Source organism: Lacerta agilis, chromosome Z, assembly GCF_009819535.1.
Source record: "Lacerta agilis isolate rLacAgi1 chromosome Z, rLacAgi1.pri, whole genome shotgun sequence".
NCBI lineage: Eukaryota > Metazoa > Chordata > Lepidosauria > Squamata > Lacertidae > Lacerta > Lacerta agilis.
Window position 1 is genome coordinate 38,294,344 of NC_046331.1, and position 17,206 is coordinate 38,311,549.

The 17,206-nt window shown below is 44.4% G+C and overlaps 1 protein-coding gene across 1 annotated transcript in view; it reads left to right on the forward strand.

Moving 5' to 3' along the window:
• Positions 1 to 1,473: 1,473 nt before the first annotated feature.
• The window catches only part of RNF128 (ring finger protein 128), a 55,502-nt gene continuing 39,769 nt past the window's right edge, over positions 1,474 to 17,206 (forward strand). The window contains exon 1 of the mRNA XM_033137561.1: positions 1,474 to 1,876. Within this exon, the coding sequence (XP_032993452.1) occupies positions 1,474 to 1,876 (403 nt within the window). The remainder of the gene's footprint in view (positions 1,877 to 17,206) is intronic.

The window sequence follows — 17,206 nt, forward strand, 5'->3', positions numbered from 1 at the left end:
TGGGGGGGGGGGGTATACTGACACATTTTTTGCCAGAGATGTTCAAAAGAAGAGGAAATTTGAATTTTGATTTTGAAATATTGTGTACTTTCTCAGTTTAGTTAAAATATCTTATGGATATTTTAATTCTGGATATTGATTCCCCCCCCCCTTCTTTAGGTTTTCACTTTTAATAGAAATATAAAATAACTAAGTATGATGTATTAACTTTTCTTCCTATCCTATCTTTAATAAAATAAAATGTGATACTAAATGCAGCATTTTGTTGTTATTGGTTTCCGTCTGTCTTGGGAGACAATGGAAGAGTGGGCCTTTGGGGGTGAAGTCAAACTGATGGAGCGTTACAGCGCCTGCTGTGGCTGTAGAGACCGACGTGGGAGAGACATGTTTTGTTTCAGCTGGGGCAGGTGAAGGTATCTGGTTGTGCTGATGCAGATGCGCCATGGCATTCCTTCTCTCTGTGCTCCTCCCAGCAGTCATTTCTCCTCTGGTCACCGCTGTCTGGTCACTGACTGTCTGTCTCCACTGAGATCATCTGCAAAGGATCCCCATACAGCAGGGTTAATGGAGGAAATAACGGGGTGGGGTCAGGACCAGGAGCATGGTACAATGCAAATGCAAATTATGTGCACTTTGGCTTGTTTCAGTTGGAATGAGGATTTAAAGGGCTGGGCCAAAAAAAATAAATAAATGCCTGGCAGAAATTATTATTTTTTGCAGCAGGGCTATCTTCCCACATTTCAAAATAAGGGAAGTAATGCACATTAACATCTAGGGCGCGCGCACACACACGCACACACACACCCCAATATAGATTCAGATCTAGAGTTACCTAACAGAACCATGGGGGGGGGGTGGACCAAAGTCTTGTTAACCTTCCTAAATACTGCATAAGGTGCATTCACCTTGTTTTGTGCTTGCAAGACCATAAGGCTATATACCGTAGTTTATTCCGGATGGTTTATTTTAGGCTTAATCTAAAACAGCCTCCACCCCAAATCCAACCTGGTGGTCCTCTTTCAGTTGTAGCCACTTGGTTTGTCACTTGCTGGCAATTCCCCGAAGAAAAGCAGACGTTTCTGTCTCATCTGCAGTAGAGACTAGGCAGGATGTAAAAGCCTCGTGTAGAACCTTTAATCCAAACCACTTCCTAGCAAGCCCCTTTGTGGCAATGAAGGGGGTTGGTGAGGGATGTGATGCAGTGCAGAGGAGAAATTGGTCAGAAATATAGGGGGGGGTGCATGTGAGCGAAGGCTACCATCACAGGTTTCTGCACTATGGCTCTAGCATCAGGCAGCTTATTCCCCTGAGATAAGCACAGTACACTGAAATGGAGATGACGCAATGAAAGATCTAATGATCCTGGAAGGAGTGGTGTTGCTTACCTGCCTCGGATTGAAATTTCAGACCACTCGGAGAAGCAGCAGACTGACAACAACGGAAAGTACCTGCAAATGCTGTAAGGATCAAGCAATGAAGCAAGTGGGAAAATTCAGCTCTGCCTGCTTCCTGGTTCTCACTGGCCTGTTGGGAGCTGCACATGCTGTTGGGGTCAAAGCCAATGTGAGCTTGCTTTATTTCAACGCCTTTAACAACACCTCAGAGAGCGACAGGTGTGAATGCGGTCTGTTTGGGGTGGACTCTCCTGTGGCAGATGCGAGGGGGTTGGTGGTCATTCCCAATTCCACCAACCACCAAGCCTGCACTTGGAACACTGAGTTTGCTGTCCCTGCATCGCCATGGGTTGCCCTGATCGCAAGAGGCAACTGCACTTTTTCAGAGAAGATCAACCGTGCAGCTGCGCAGGGTGCAGAAGCTGTTGTAATCTACAACTCCCCTTCGCGTGGTAACCGCACAGCTTCCATGGCACATCCCGGTAAGTCCCATTATGATCGGGTCTCCATGCAGGAAATGTTCTGTCTCGATAAACACATGCTTTCCATTTAGGAAAGTGCTGTTTTATTATCTCAGTATCTGTAACAGGAGCACATAAATTAGCAACTCCCAAATCAATCTGAAATGATCGCTCCAGATAATAATTTAAAGCAGAAGAAGTCTTTATCTGAGGTCTGACAGATGGATCCCAAATAACATCCAGCCAATGGATTCTGATTTGGGGGGTGGTGGAGAGATAACCTTCTGTCGTTGACCTTGTCCGCTTGAGCAACTCTGAGTTGATTCATAGACTCACTGTGGTTATTCACCATTTTTATGGCACTTGTAGTATGCAAGAGAAGTGGCCCCAACGCACACCTCCTTAGGGAAGTCCATTTGACCTCAGCAGGACTTCCAAACAAATATGTATTCCTATTGAAATGCATTCTACCCCATTGCTCCTTACACTTTCAACGACCATGTGAAATTAGAACCCATTCTTACAGATGGGGAATTGAGGCTGAGATAGAACATTCCCCAAGCTCACCCATTATGGAGCTGCCATAAGAGCTCAGCTCCCTGAAGACCGAGTTTAACATTCTGTTTGCCTTCTGTCCTCTAAAAATAATACAGTAACCCCACTATAATATGATTTTTGTGTGTGTGTGTGGGAAGGCTGTGGCTTGGTGGTAGACTTTGCGCACAGAAGGTCCTAGAATCAAACCTCAACATTTTCAGCTAGGGCTAGGAGAGAACCTTGCCAGACTTCTGATCGGCAAGCCCAAGAGAGCTGCTGCCAATCAGTGTGGACAGTACTGGGCTGGAGTAAAAGGCAGTTTCCTATCTCCTGAGTTCCACAGAGAACTAGATACTGTGAGTAACCCTGTATACAACTACAGAGGCACACCTCTCTCTCTTTGGGTGGTAGCCAGCAATGTGCATTTGGATCCCACTGAATTATATCTTAGCATAAATCGGGCTATGAGTGCTTACGTAGCTAAAATTACCCAGTTAATCCCCTACTCCACCCCAAACATATATATAAACAAAGGATATATCCACATGATGCTGACTAAAAGCCCTACATTAGCACTATGCAACAGAACAAAAGAACAACAACCATATATATATCCCCCGAACCGCAAGATGTCTACAGAGAAATGTTTCTCTCACTACATGTAATCAAAGACTCTATGAATTGGAGACAAACAATGTACTTCCCCCCATCTGTTTGTTTTGTAGCACAAGAAAATCTTTAATGAAAACTATAAAAAAAATGCATCACCCACACATACAGGTAAGAGGGATGGTGGGTATGAGCAGAATGGGCAGCTAAGGTTTGCAGAAGTACCCCCCCCCAAAAGGGGGAATAACCTTAAGGGGTTAAAGGTACCCCTGACTATTAGGTCCAGTTGTGGACAACTCTGGGGTTGCACACTCATCTCACTTTATTGGCTGAGGGAGCGGCGTTTGTCCGCAGACAGCTTCTGGGTCATGTGGCCAGCATGACTAAGCCGCTTCTGGCAAACCAGAGCAGCGCACGGAAATGCCATTTATCTTACTGCTGGAGCGGTACCTATTTATTTACTCGCACTTTGAAGTGCTTTCAAACTGCTAGGTTGGCAGGAGCAGGGACCGAGCAACAGGAGCTAACCCCATCGCAGGGATTCGAACCGCCGACCATCTGATCGGCAGGCCCACGAGGCTCAGTGGTTTAGACCACAGTGCCACCTGCATCCCTTAAGGCAGGCATGTCCAACAGGTAGATCGTGATGTACCAGTAGATCAGTGAACATCTGTGGTAGATTACTGGTAGATCAGTGGCTCCCCAAAAGAAGCTAAATAACTTTGTCTCCCCTAAAAAAAACTCAACATCTTTGCCCTGCACCCCTAAAATGACCTGAACCACCAAAAACAGGGCTTTCCTTCCTAGCAAAAGCTCACTGTCGCTTTCCTCCTCCCTAAAGAAACTCAAGAACTGTGATCTGAACGCCCCAAAAGGGGGTAGATCACTGCCAGTTTTTAACTGTGTGAGTAGATCGCAGTCTCTTAGAAGTTGGCCACCCCTGCCTTAAGGGGTTAGGGAGACCCAAAAGCAGCCCAATGGGGACTGAGTATCCTCAGCTGTGATAGAATCTTGACACACTGTTGGGAGCGGTGGAGGGCAGAAAATTGGCAAAGGGTAGGTGACAGGAAGAGGAAGGACTCCCGTGTTGCAACATTTTGTTGCAGATTCCACTTGTTTCTCTCTGATAATCAAAAGTTACAGACTGGAAGTTCAGGAGCAACCCCGCGAGATGAAAACACATGAGACTCAGAGAGAGCTGAACGCTTTTAAAAATAGAACACCTGTGTACTGCTGCACAGACGCAGAAGGGTATTGGATCATGGATTAGTTCAAGGTTTGATGAAGCCTCCAGGTTTCCAGTAACCTTCAGCGATAAAACATCAAGGGATTAAGTATATATAAAAGCACATATTGTTAGGTGTGCCCGCTGTCCATTTAATTCCTTTTTTCTGATACCAAAAAGCAGTCAGCTTGACACCTCCGGATGCTCGGGAACAAGAGATGAAGGTTGTGGATAAATCCCTTGTTGTTGATGCACAACAGCTGCTCACCATCTCCATAGGTTTCTGATAAAGATCACTAGTCACAGATAGATCTACTTTTCATGAATCCATCTGTTCCTCTCCCAAGCCTGTTGAGCTGAAATCTGGTCCATTTTCATTCTGAAGTAACTTTCAGTGGGGCTTACTCTCAGATAAGTATACAGGGGGTTGCTGCCAAAATCAGCAGCCGCCACTCAGGATGAATCAGGTTGTCAATTCCAGCTTCTCTCTGTTTTTCACTTTTTTCACAATCTTAAATTGTATTTGGCACATTTTAAAATCAAGTTGTTTTTGATTTATTTTTAAGCCCTCATAAAAATCAACATTTCAGTGTACAATTTTTTTCCTTATTTTGGCCAGCAATTTCTCCTAAAATAATACATTTTGTGTGTGTTCTTTTCACTGATATATTGTTATGAGTTTGTGGGTACTAGACTCCCTTAAATTTCTGGGTCCAGTAGGTGCTAGAATTTGATTAAGTCTTGGAGTGCCAAAAGCTAATTAAACCCGACTTGTCCTCTTGTGTGAGGTGACAACTGGACACCATATATATTTTTTTCAATGGTGAGGCAAAAAGTTAGGTACTTGCTTTGGTCTGAACTGATGGCACACAGTGGTTTGAATGTTGCACCAGGACTGTAGATGCCAGCATCAAATTCTTGGACATCCATGAAGGTTACTTCATGACTTTGGATCAGTCACATTTCCCCTAGCCTTGGCCTACCTCACAGGGTTGTTGTATGCATAAAATGGGAAGAAAGGTGTTGTTTGCCACCTTAAACCCCTTGAAGAAAACATTTGTTTATCTATTTAAAGCATTTATATCATGCTGTCCAGCTGAAAAAGCCTTCCAGAGCTGCTTACATCCCTGCCTTTCATGCTTATAGTCTAAAATAGGGGTCAGCAACCTTTATCAGCCGCGAGCTGGTCCACTGTCCCTCAGGGGGGCCGGACTACATTTTGAAACAAACAAACAAACTAAAAGAACGAATTCCTATGCCTCACAAATAGCCCAGAGATGCATTTTAAATAGAAGCACACATTCTACTCATGTAAAAACGCCAGGCAGGCCCCACAAATAACCCAGAGATGCATTTTAAATAAAAAGACACATTCTACTTATGTAAAAACATGCTGATTCCCGGACTGTCCGCAGGCCAGAATGAGAAGGCGATTGGGCCGCATCCGGCCCCCGGGCCTTAGGTTGCCTACCCCTGGTCTAAAAGGCATGAGACAAAATGAAAAATTTGAGGGAGGAAACAGGAAAAGAAGCTGGAATGACCAGCTGTTTTAAAAGGAGAGGAAGATGTTTCTGCAGAGGTGATGGAGAGGGTCTGTATTCCCATCTCTCCCCCTCACCAGATACAATATTCATTTAACTATCTTTAGTTCGCAGCCTGGGTGGCTGCATTTTATCAAAACCAAAAAGGCCGAGGACATTAAATGGCAGCTGCAAGCTTGACCACTGAAACTTCCAACGGCTGCTCTTGTTTTTATTTATTTGGCAAAAGAGGGCTTCCTGCATAAATGTTCCTTTATGGCCTTGAGAAATTGAACTATTTCTCCTTCCTCCCCCCCCCCCCACCATCAGCTGCTATTCTGCCATTAGGGATCCTTGAGTTTTGTTTGTGTGTATATACATGCCTGAATAATTTTCACCCGTTGTCTCTGACCCTCGTGCCCCTGTTTCTTGTCCATGCAAAACACAGCTTCCCAATATGTGACCTGTCCAGCAGAGAAAAAATAATGTTGCCTGGAGTTTGATTCATTCATTCATTCATTCATATAAAAAATAAAAACACTGGGTGGCAAATGTACTGATTTTTTTGCAGGAGAGCATTTCCACACTGCTCTGCTATTGGTCAGTTCTGAGGTTCTGAGGAAGTGGGCTGAAAAAGACTAAAGAGCTCCACCTGGCTCTAGTAAATAAAGTAAGTTTTGACTTTCTCTTCCTCTGGTTTCTATCCTGGAGCAATCGTGCCCTCAAGTGGCCACCTTTAGTTATGCAAATTAAATATGCCTGCCAAAACCAAATGGACCAAAGGCCACAGTAATTGCATCCCAGTAATGAACATGCAAATAAGCATCACATTTGATCAGTCTTTTACACTTGTGTATGTGTTACATACAACAAGGGATGCGAGTGGCGCTGTGGGTTAAACCACAGAGCCTAGGGCTTGCTGATCAGAAGGTCGGTGGTTCGAATCCCCGTGACGGGGTGAGCTCCCGTTGCTCGGTCCCTGTTCTTGCCCACCTAGCAGTTCGAAAGCACGTCAAAGTGCAAGTAGATAAATAGGTACTGCTCCAGCGGGAAGGTAAATGGCATTTCCATGCGCTGCTCTGGTTTGCCAGAAGTGGCTTTGTCATGCTGGCCACATGACCCGGAAGCTCCCTCGGCCAGTAAAGCGAGATGAGCCCTGCAACCCCAGAGTTGGACACGACTGGACCTAATGGTCAGGGGTCCCTTTACCTTTACCTTATGTGGTTCAACAGAGGTAGAAAAAAAAGAAAGAGTTCAGCAATGGTTTTCCTCCATTCGTCTGTCTCTCTTCTCCTCTGCTCCTCCACATCTGCTTAAGTTCCTGGTAACTTTTACAAGATCACAATCCATCTGCTTGTCTTTTGCATCAAGCTCCCACCATGTTGAGTATGAGTGCTCTTTCTCCGAAAGTTCCTTCCTTGAACATTCAACTTCTCAGCCAATTTGAATTTGGAGGTGGGGAGGGGGTGCTGGCAGGCTCTTCTTAATGCAGGGCATTGGGAGCGATTGCCCTGGGCCCTGCCCCCCCCCACATGGAGAGGACTGCGTCAACATGGGCACTGCTGGATTGTTAGCAAATTCTCCCCCCCCCCCCAGAATCCTACCAACCTGAGCTTCATCATTCAGATTACCATATTTTCCCATGTATAAGACTAGGGTTTTGTTTTCTTACCGCAAAATTAGGTTTAAAATTGGGGCTCATCTTATACACGCGTAGTGCTGAGGGATGTTTCCTTAATTTGGAGTCCCCCAAAATAGGGGGCATCTTATACATGGGGGGCGTCTTATCGACGGAAAAATATGGTAGGTAGATGGTGTTCCTTTCCCATTACGGCATGAGCAGCCACCACTTTGCAGCAGGCAAAGGCAACCAGTGCTTTTCTTCTAGAAAAAGATATGCCACTACTGTGTACCCTTGACTAACCCCAGAAAGAAAGAAAAAGCACTGAGAGCAGCCCAGTCAAACAATAGGTCTACCCGGTGCTCTCCAGGCCTACTGCTCCCTTCACTGCCACATTCTGACTAGCAAGTAGATAGTAGAAGAATACTGAAAGGGGAGAAGAATTGGATGCTACAAGCAGGGGAAAGAGAGACTGGTTAGAACTCTCTGCGGCAGAGTGCGCCTCATTCTGGCAGGAGAAAGGGCATTCTCCACTGCGACTCTCCACAGAGTGTTCAACGATTTTTACAAGGACAGCGGTGCCAGAAAATGTCCTGTACGATGTATGTAACAGTGGCTGCTGACTGTACTGAGTTGCTGTACACCTGTGGTTTTCCTCTTGTGTTTTTATATCCCCCATCCCAAATTCCAAATGAAGTTTCACTCAGAGTTCACGGTGCCTCTTTGGTGAAGGTTGACTGTAACACCTTTTCTGCATAGTGCTATCAAACTCGCGGCCCTGAGGATTTTCTGCCACACTTGAGCCAGGGGTGGACTTCACAAATTCTGAGTGGAGTCCCTAAGACGGTTGGATGGCGCCTTTATGCCTCCTTCCGGCAACTCCTGCACATAGCTGTCAACTTTTCCCTTTTTTGTGGGAAATTCCCTTACAGCAGGGAGGGTTGACAGCTATGCGTCCTGCAGCCAAGCTAGTGCCAAGCACTGCTTTCCTTTGGACCACACCAGCGAGGCGGACGGGGCGGGGTCTTGTTGTCTGGGCAGCCCAGGACATCCATACACACTGCCCAGGCTTGCGTCCTGGGTAGGCCAATTTGGGGCTTTTTGGAGAGGTGCACTCCATTGTCTCTCGAGACAGACGGATGCCAGCAACCACTTGGGTGCTGTAAGACTTATGCTGATCCAGTGAATTACGAGCAGAACTTTGCTTTGAACAGATCTCATGCACATGGTAAAAGGAACCTACCATTCCAGGTTCCCAGACCAGCCTAGTGTGCCATTGAAGGCAGCAGCCCAAGATAGAGTGAGAGGCGAACAGAAACCCCAGCTGAATCTACACTGACCCTTTTAATGCTATTAGAACGATATATCTAAAATGTCACAGGGAATGCTGGTAAATAAAAATGTTCCTTACCTGTTTCCTCTGTAACAATGCAGGTCCCCTCACTGCTGCTTCCTGGTTGCTCTGCAGTGCTCTCTAGTGTCACATTTTAACAACGTTTTATTAACGTTACAAGCAAAATGTAATACTGTACAGTTGTACAGTACCTTGGTTTGTGAATGCCTTGCGAGTCAAATGTTTTGGCTCCCAAATGCCACAAACCCAGAAGTGAGTATTCCGGTTTGCAAATGTTCTTTGCAACCCGAACGTCCAACGTGGCTTCCGCGGCTTCCGATTGGCTGCAGTAGCTTCCTGCAGCGAATCAGAAGCCACACCATGGTTTCCGAATGTTTTGGAAGTCGAACGGACTTCCAGAACGGATTCCGTTCAATTTCCTGGGTCACACTGTATGTCCAAATATGTTATGACAACCGTTTCTTAACCCTTCCTTAATGTTATAAACCATGAGCATAGTTCTGCCCCTACTTGCTTAGAGCCATGAGGTTTGGCCCATTGGTTCAAGGGGCTGATACGGTATCTGGTTTCCTTGTAACTGAGTGGAACAGACTGACTACCTGCCTGACAATCCCTTGGTTTTGGACTGACCCCACTGTAGCTGAGCTCCAAACCTTGGGGTATGAGCTGCTTGAAATAGGAATCCCCCTATTTTTATGATAACTTGTTATAACTCCATAAGAGCAGGTCCACACATGGAACGCTACATCTGCATTGCAGAACGCATTGCTGCAGGGACATCAGTCACTAACACACTTCTGAGTTTTTTTAAAAAAAAAGAAAAGAAAGAAAAAGCCCTGCAAAAAAACCGGGGAGTAAAAACTCAGTACAGTGCATCCATTAGTTACAAGGGAGAACTGGTACTGAATCTTTAAATTGTGCTTCAGGCCATCTGCCTTATCTCAACCTTTTTCGAGATAGGCCCTTATTAGTTTGCTACAACGGTGCAGGGGCTGCATTTGTGCACTGTTCGTTTTTGATGTTATCTTTTGTTTTGAAGACAGATGGCAAACTTTGCTCTGTTGTCCTGAGAAGTTCTGTTTCTAATTATTTTATATTCCATTTAAAAAAAAAAAAAAAAAAAAGCTTCCAGATTATCAGATATATTTATGGCTGCTGTTATTTCCTGAGTTGCGTATTCTGACCTCATCTTCCTCAGCAATCTCAACTGCTTAGTCTGATATTGCACCATAATAAATACCAATGTCCTGTGGTCTGTTTTTCAAAGTGCAGTTTGATCCTGTGTGGAAAAACAGAACTTTAAAGCTGAGCCAATACAATCACACAGTGGACTTGCAGCAGACTGTGTTTTTTCCCCCCTTCTTGAATCCTGGTATCATTTCAGAGCCAACGCCTTCACAAATAGAAAAACAATAAATTTAGAGTTGATCATCAACACTTTTCAAATCTATCTATCTATCTATCTATCTATCTGCTAAGACCTCTGGGTCCTTTTCACATGTCATACTGGTAAGCCAGGTGTCCCCCATCTTTTATCTGTGCATCTGGTTATGATCCTGAACACATACTCGGTTGCCCTGGATTTCATAATATCATAGGGGTAAGCATTAGTAAGATCCAAAGGGCAGCGAGTCCCAGCTGTTGGGAGAAGTCTGCTGTCTCATTTCTCCCTTGAATGCATCCTAGTAGAATGGCCAACGGCAGGGACATTTGTGAGAAGGAACAAAATGGCAGCTGAAGGAACAAAAAGGCAGGGAGCGTCTCATCGCTATCTCTCAGCTGAAGCCAGGTCCATTGTTCCGTTCACACAAGCTGCTTCCAGGGCCACGAAATCTGCTCACCATGGACTGAATTAAAAAATACAGTGGTACCTTGACTTACGAATTTAATCCGTTCCGAATGCACATTCGTAGGTCGAAAAATTCGTAAGTCGAAAAAAGCGATTTCCCCATAGGAATGCATTGGAAATGAAAAATTCAGAAAAATTTGTAAGTCGAGTAAACTGCATCTAAAATTCGTAAATCGAGTAAACCCCATCTAAAACCGCCAACGGATGTCCATTTGTAAGTTGAAAAATTCGTATGTCGAGTAATTCGTAAGTTGAGGTACCACTGTAAACTCTTACACTAAGTACTCTTCTAAGTCACTCAGAAAACAGACGTATATTATTTGGTGGCCAGTACAAATACAGTAAATAGGTTTGTGGCTTAGTGCATCATCCAAACTCAGGATTGGTCCCGTCTAATATGATCAGCTCTAGTAAAATGACTTTGGGGTAGGGAAAGGTTAGGCTGCTCAGTAATTCCCCCCCACACCTCACCCCACCCAGGCAACACACTGAACTGCTTTGCAGCTTGTCACTTACTGTTGTTTAAAGCTCTCTTATCAGATTGTACTCGGCTTGGAACCAGTTGGTTCTGCTCTCAAAACACAAGTGCTCTTTCCTCTTTACAAAGCATGCATGGTACTGCAAGTCGCCAGCTGTTAAGACCTTACTGTGAAGAGTGCTCTAGGGAAAGCATGTGCCCCTCTTACTGCGCTTGCTCTCCTGTTTTCTACTTACTTTACCCCCCCCCCAACAGCTTAATGAAAATGCAGTACCGGTACTTTTTAAATAATACTGAGTATTAATTTCTGAGTGGAGCTGCACTAGGTAAGAACATGAGGTATCACAGAGTAGAATTCTCAAGCCCCCATTTATTTTATACCCTCTCCCTTCATCCATTTCTCCAGCTATTGCAAACAACAACAATTTATTACTTGTAACCCCAGCCACTCTGGGCAGCTTCCAATATAAAGTACACACACACACACACACACACACACACACACACACACACACCATCATACATTAAAAGCTTCCCGATGCAGGGCTGCCTTTAGGTGTCTTCTAAAAGGTATGTAGGTTTTTTTTTAATCTCCTTGACATCTGACAGGAGGGCATTTCCAAAGGGCAGGCACTACTACCGAGAAGGCCCTCTGTCTGGTTCCCTGAAACTTCACTTCTCACAGTGAGGGAACCGCCAGAAGGGCCTAGTATCTTATAAACTTCAAACCTTGTCTTGACCCCTTTGTACTTTAGGGAATAAAGGGGGAGGGGAAAACCTGACATTGCAGACCCAGAATGTTGCATGCAAATATTACAAAATGGTGAATATATATCTAAAGTGCATCCCTGGAATTTGGGTGATTTCCTCCCCAGTGTGGATTGCCTTTGTATCACATGCCCGTATTTAGTCAATTGCATTGCACATTGTGTGTGTGTGTGTGTGTGCGCGCGCATATTATATATAGCCCCATATTGACATGTCCAAACATGTCCCCCCTCCCATTTGCAGACTTTCAGTTACTTGACGCTTCTGAGCTGTCCAGTCTACTGTGTCATTTCTTTGATCATGTGGAAGACCTAGAGCTCCACTCTTGTGTAATCGGCTCCCCAAAGGGGGAAGACGGGAGGGGAAACAAGACCTTCTGATTCAGCCCCAGCAAACGGAAACTCTACCAGACTTGAGTGAAAGACCCTGATGAATCAACACATCCAGTCTTTCCATCCAAACATGTTTGGACACATACCCTCTGGTAGTAAACCATAAACATCTCATCTCTCTGCAGAAATTCCTCTCATTCTTGAACATTGCGTTTTAATATAGTGTTATACATGTACACAGTTCCTTTGCAACCTAAGCAACATAAACTCCCATCACCTCCCCAAACTTTGACAATGGGGAGAGGAAAGGGAATTTAAAAGCAGTGATAATGGGGGGGGGGGTGAGTGGAAAACCAATTGAGCATACAGAAGGGTATGGTCACCATCCAGTGGCCTCCCACTGCTAATTTTTGAAACCGCATTCACAATGATAGCCACAATCCAAACCAATCCTGTAGCTTCTGTTTGATGTTTCCCCCCCCTCAAAACAGCTTCAATCTGGATGTGTAGTAAGATGTGAACATGTCCTAACAGTCATGACACATGTTGTTGTTGGCATCTGTCTGTCTTGAGAGTGGTCCAAAGGAAAGCAGAGCAATATGTTTGGCACCAGCTTGGCTGCAGGAGTTGCTGGAAAGAGCTGTAAAAGGTGCAATCCAGCCACCTTAGGGACTCCACTCTGGATTTGTGTAGGGTTTACTCCTGAGCCTTTTCTTCTCTAGAAAATATCCTGCAAGGCAGCAGAGCTTTAGGATCAGAGTTTTCCTTCTCCTAGACTTTCTCAGGTTGACAAGCCCAATCTGCCCCTCACTGCATGTGTAGAAACCGCCTTCTTTGACCATTGGACCCACTATTGGTAAATATTGTGGGGATCAGCAGCAGCTTCATGTTATAGTTGTGTGTTGCAAAGTCTGCTTCCTCTAACTGCACATCATCATCGCACCACCAATCCTCTGGCTCTGAGCCTTCTATCCCGGGGGTTCCCTTGGGGGGGTTCCCCAGCTGCTGGTGCCTCCCACCTCTGCACCCAGCCAGTCTGTGACAACTAAGTACTGAAATGAGTCAGCAGATTTACCGCTAGGTACTGAACTACTTTTGCACAACTGAGAGTGCGGGGGTTGGAGGAGGCCATCTGCTATATAAGTTGATCAGGGAGCTTTTGATTGGTGCCAGGCTAAAAGAGAAGAGGAAGTGGCTCCTTCAACATACAGCTGCCGTGGCTGCACCTTTTCCTATACAAAATTTGAGCTGTGGGGCTCTGTCCACCTCCACCCTTTAAAAAGATATGCATTGCTATACTTTTCACAGGACATAAGTCTTTGCGAATTGCCTTGAAACTCCTGTGCAGCCACTGTGCAGGTCACAGTGCTGTATTATGGGGCTACGACCATGGGGCATAGAATTGTTTGTGCATCATGCGCAGGGTGACCATTTTGCCAGGCTAACTTAGATCAGAGGATGGGACTCTCAGGGCACTCCCTGCTCTGTTCTATTTCTACTTGAAAGGGATTGGACTAGGCTTCCTATTTCTTAAAGTGTGTGTGTGTGTGTGTGTGTGTGTGAGAGAGAGAGAGAGAGAGAGAGAGAGTCAAACCATTGACCATAACGTTAACACGGGGCTTGTCCACACCAGAGTTTACAGTGTGTTTGCAGATGCTTGCATCCCGATTTAATTTGCATGGTCCACATGACTTTACCCTCAAACAACACCAGTCTTGATGCTGTCCTCCTTTAAATTCAGGTTTAAATAAATATAAATAAATATTATTATTATTTATACCCCACCCTCCCCGGCCAGGGCAGCTAACACCAAACATGAATTACAATAAAAAGTAATAGAGAAAAAAAGAAAAGAAAAACAACAAACAAACAAACAATTAATTAAAATACGACTTAAAATACAGCTTAAAATGCAGCCTCATTTTAGTAGTAGCCCATAAATCAAGACCAAAAAGGGAGGAAAGATCGGATATTCACCCGAGCCAGCTATCCATGCTGGTCCTACATGGGCCAGCAAAAAAGCCAAGGGATAATTTATATACCAAATTCCATATAAGGAGTCAGAGTGAGTCTAAGCCGAAGGCCAGGCGGAACAGCTCTGTCTTGCAGGCCCTGCGGAAAGATGTCAAATCTGGCAGGGCCCTGGTTCTCTTGTGACAGAGCGTTCCACCACGTCGGGCCAGTGCTGAAAAGGCCCTGGCACTAGTTGAAACCAATCTAACCTCCTTATCCAACACAGGGATAATCTAATACAATGGAACCCCGGGTTATGCACGCGATCAGTTCTGTGTCACCGTGCATATTGCGGGCGTGCGTATCCCGAACACATGAAAAAAAAACCAAAACCCAGAAGTAGTGTGATTTGAGCGCTTCTGCTCATGCGCGAAGTGCGCAGAAATGTTCTGCACATCCAGGAGTCGCGCGCGGGTGACGCACACTACGGAAATGCTTCTAGGTTGCGGGCGTTCTTAAACCAAACATCCACAACCCGGGGTGTGCGTAACCCGGGGTTCCACTGTAAAATGGGGAAGATTGGCATCCAAATATCACTACTCCGGATCACAGACTACTAGTTACAGGGTTGTGTTTTTTGTTTGTTTGTTTTTTGAATGGGTAGATCAACCCTCACTTTCTGCTACTCCCCTTTCCACTCACTCCTTCCTTGGTGCTTTCATTTCTTTACCAGCTTGTGTTTGTAAGTATTTCCAGTGTGCTCCTGAGCAGAGGTGGCTATTGCTTCCTCTTTTGATCCCATAGTTTTGCACAAAAACCAGGGAATTGCATGAGCAAACCACATTTAAAAATCCCTACACCAAACATTGGCAGAAATCTGGAAACTGCATTCTGATCATTTGCAATTGCTTTCATTTATTTTTCTAGATTTGCTCCTAACTTCAGGAGGTGTCTGCATGAACGGAGGAGATTCTTTTGATTCCTCGGAGAATTTACAGTTGCCTGGTTGTGTGCTTTTGCAGAATTCTTTTTAAAACAAAAACAAAAAAAACAAGGGGTGCGCAGCACTCTGCCCACATGTCTTGTTAGGACTTAATTGGCAAAATAGAAGCAACTCATAAGAAGGAAGAGCCTACTGGTACGAATGGGAAAGATTGAAGTTCCTCCTCTTATGTGCAGGTGTGGACCATTATGGCCTAATTTGAATAGAAAGGGGGAAAGACTAGCAGCTAATTAATGTTCAAAAGCAAACAATCTCTTCCCACAATCTTTTCCTCAATGCTAACAACTTTTCTCTTTGAAACTGACTAAAAACTCTCTGAGATTTTTTATTATTATTCAGTGAGGAATGGGTTCCTGTATATTTAACTCAAAAAACACTGTTGAGTTACCTACAAATAGTAATTATGGCACTTTTACTCCCTCCTTTGCCAAAGGAAAACTACACAAATCAATTTCATTTATTTAACCTCTTGCAATGTCAAACAAATTGAGAGCAAACTCTTCCATAGCATGCCTCGTTAAGAGGTTAACCCCCACTCAACTGGTTTGCAGTGGATAAATCTTTGTCTCCATTGTGAAAAAAACCCTGCTGTTATTTTTTTTCAACCCTGTTTTAATTAATTTGTGACATGCTCCTCTACAGTGCCTTACCCACGAACATTTGTTGGGCTTTCAAATCAAGATTCTCAGTCAAGTCATTATTACTAAATGTACCTGGAAATACAATTAGACCAGCTTTACAGGACAGTAAATTACATTGTGGAAACGGATTATATAAGCCAGCCAAGGTCATTCATTACAGTTTGATGCACAGCACAGCACCTAAATTAACAGGTAGAAGCTTGAAATTAACTGTCAAGAGTTCAGAAACAGTGAAAAGGAGACACATTAGCATGGGCCACATCTAGTTGTTTTCTAGAAGCATTAATTTGACTTGATAATAGCTTGAACCAAAGGCTTCTTCCAATTAGCTTCTTAGCCCAAACCAGCTCTAAGTCAGCGACAGCCCATACCCTCCAACATTTTTCCAATGAAAATAGGAATGCCCCATTCCATAATGATAATTTTACTATTTATACCCCACACATCTGGCTGGGTTGCCCCAGCCACTCTGGACAGCTACCAACATATATAAAAACATAATAAATCATTAAACATTTTTTTTTTAAAAAAACTTCCCTATACAGGATTTCCATTAGATGGCTTGGGGGGTCAGATAACTCCAAACCCTCCAACATTTCTTCAATGAAAACAGGGACATCCTAAGGAAAAGTGAGACATTCCGGGATCAAATCAGAAACAGGGATGGCTTCTCTAAACCAGGGACATTCCCGGAAAATAGGGACACTTGGAGGGTCTGCCAGCCCATCCATTAGGGTCAGTGAGCTCAGGCAGCAGGTTGGGGACATTTGGAAGAGGGGGCAGATCTGGGCCCTCCAAGAGTGTGCTGCTCACTGCCTCCTGCTTCCCCCCTCCACCTTAGTTTGGATCCAACCCATTATTCTTAGGCAGCAATTTTGCCATTAAAATGGTCAAAAGAAGCACCAGGCTTTTCCTCCCCATGTGCATTCCCAGGACCAGTCATGGGCCTGAGGTTTCAAATTTCAGTAGCGCCCTGTGCAATGCACAAATGTGGTGTGACCCCCACCTCTTGCCTTCCATTCTACATCATAGTTGTGGTGCCCATTGCAACCCAACCAGTTGTGCGCCCCCAAATCCGCCTCTGCCAGAACAGCTTTGAGCCTTTAAAAAAAAAACTTTTATTTAAGATTCAACAATAACAAAAAAAATCCACAATAACTAATACATCAGTTCATTACAATTGACCATTTTTAGCAATAGTTGACAAATTACAAAACATCACTTTGAGTTAGTAAAATATTCACATTTAACTTTTCTCTCTCTATCTCTTCTTAGCAAATCAAAAAGAAAAAGACCAAAAGAAGAGGGTAAGAAGAAAGAAAGGGGGGAGGGAGGGAAGGAGAGAGAGAGAGAGAGAGAGAGAGAGAGAGAGAGAGAGAGAGAGAAAGGGGAGATTATAAAGAAAGAATTAAAAGGGGGAAAATAAACACATTTGACTTCCGATTAGACTCATTGTATTGT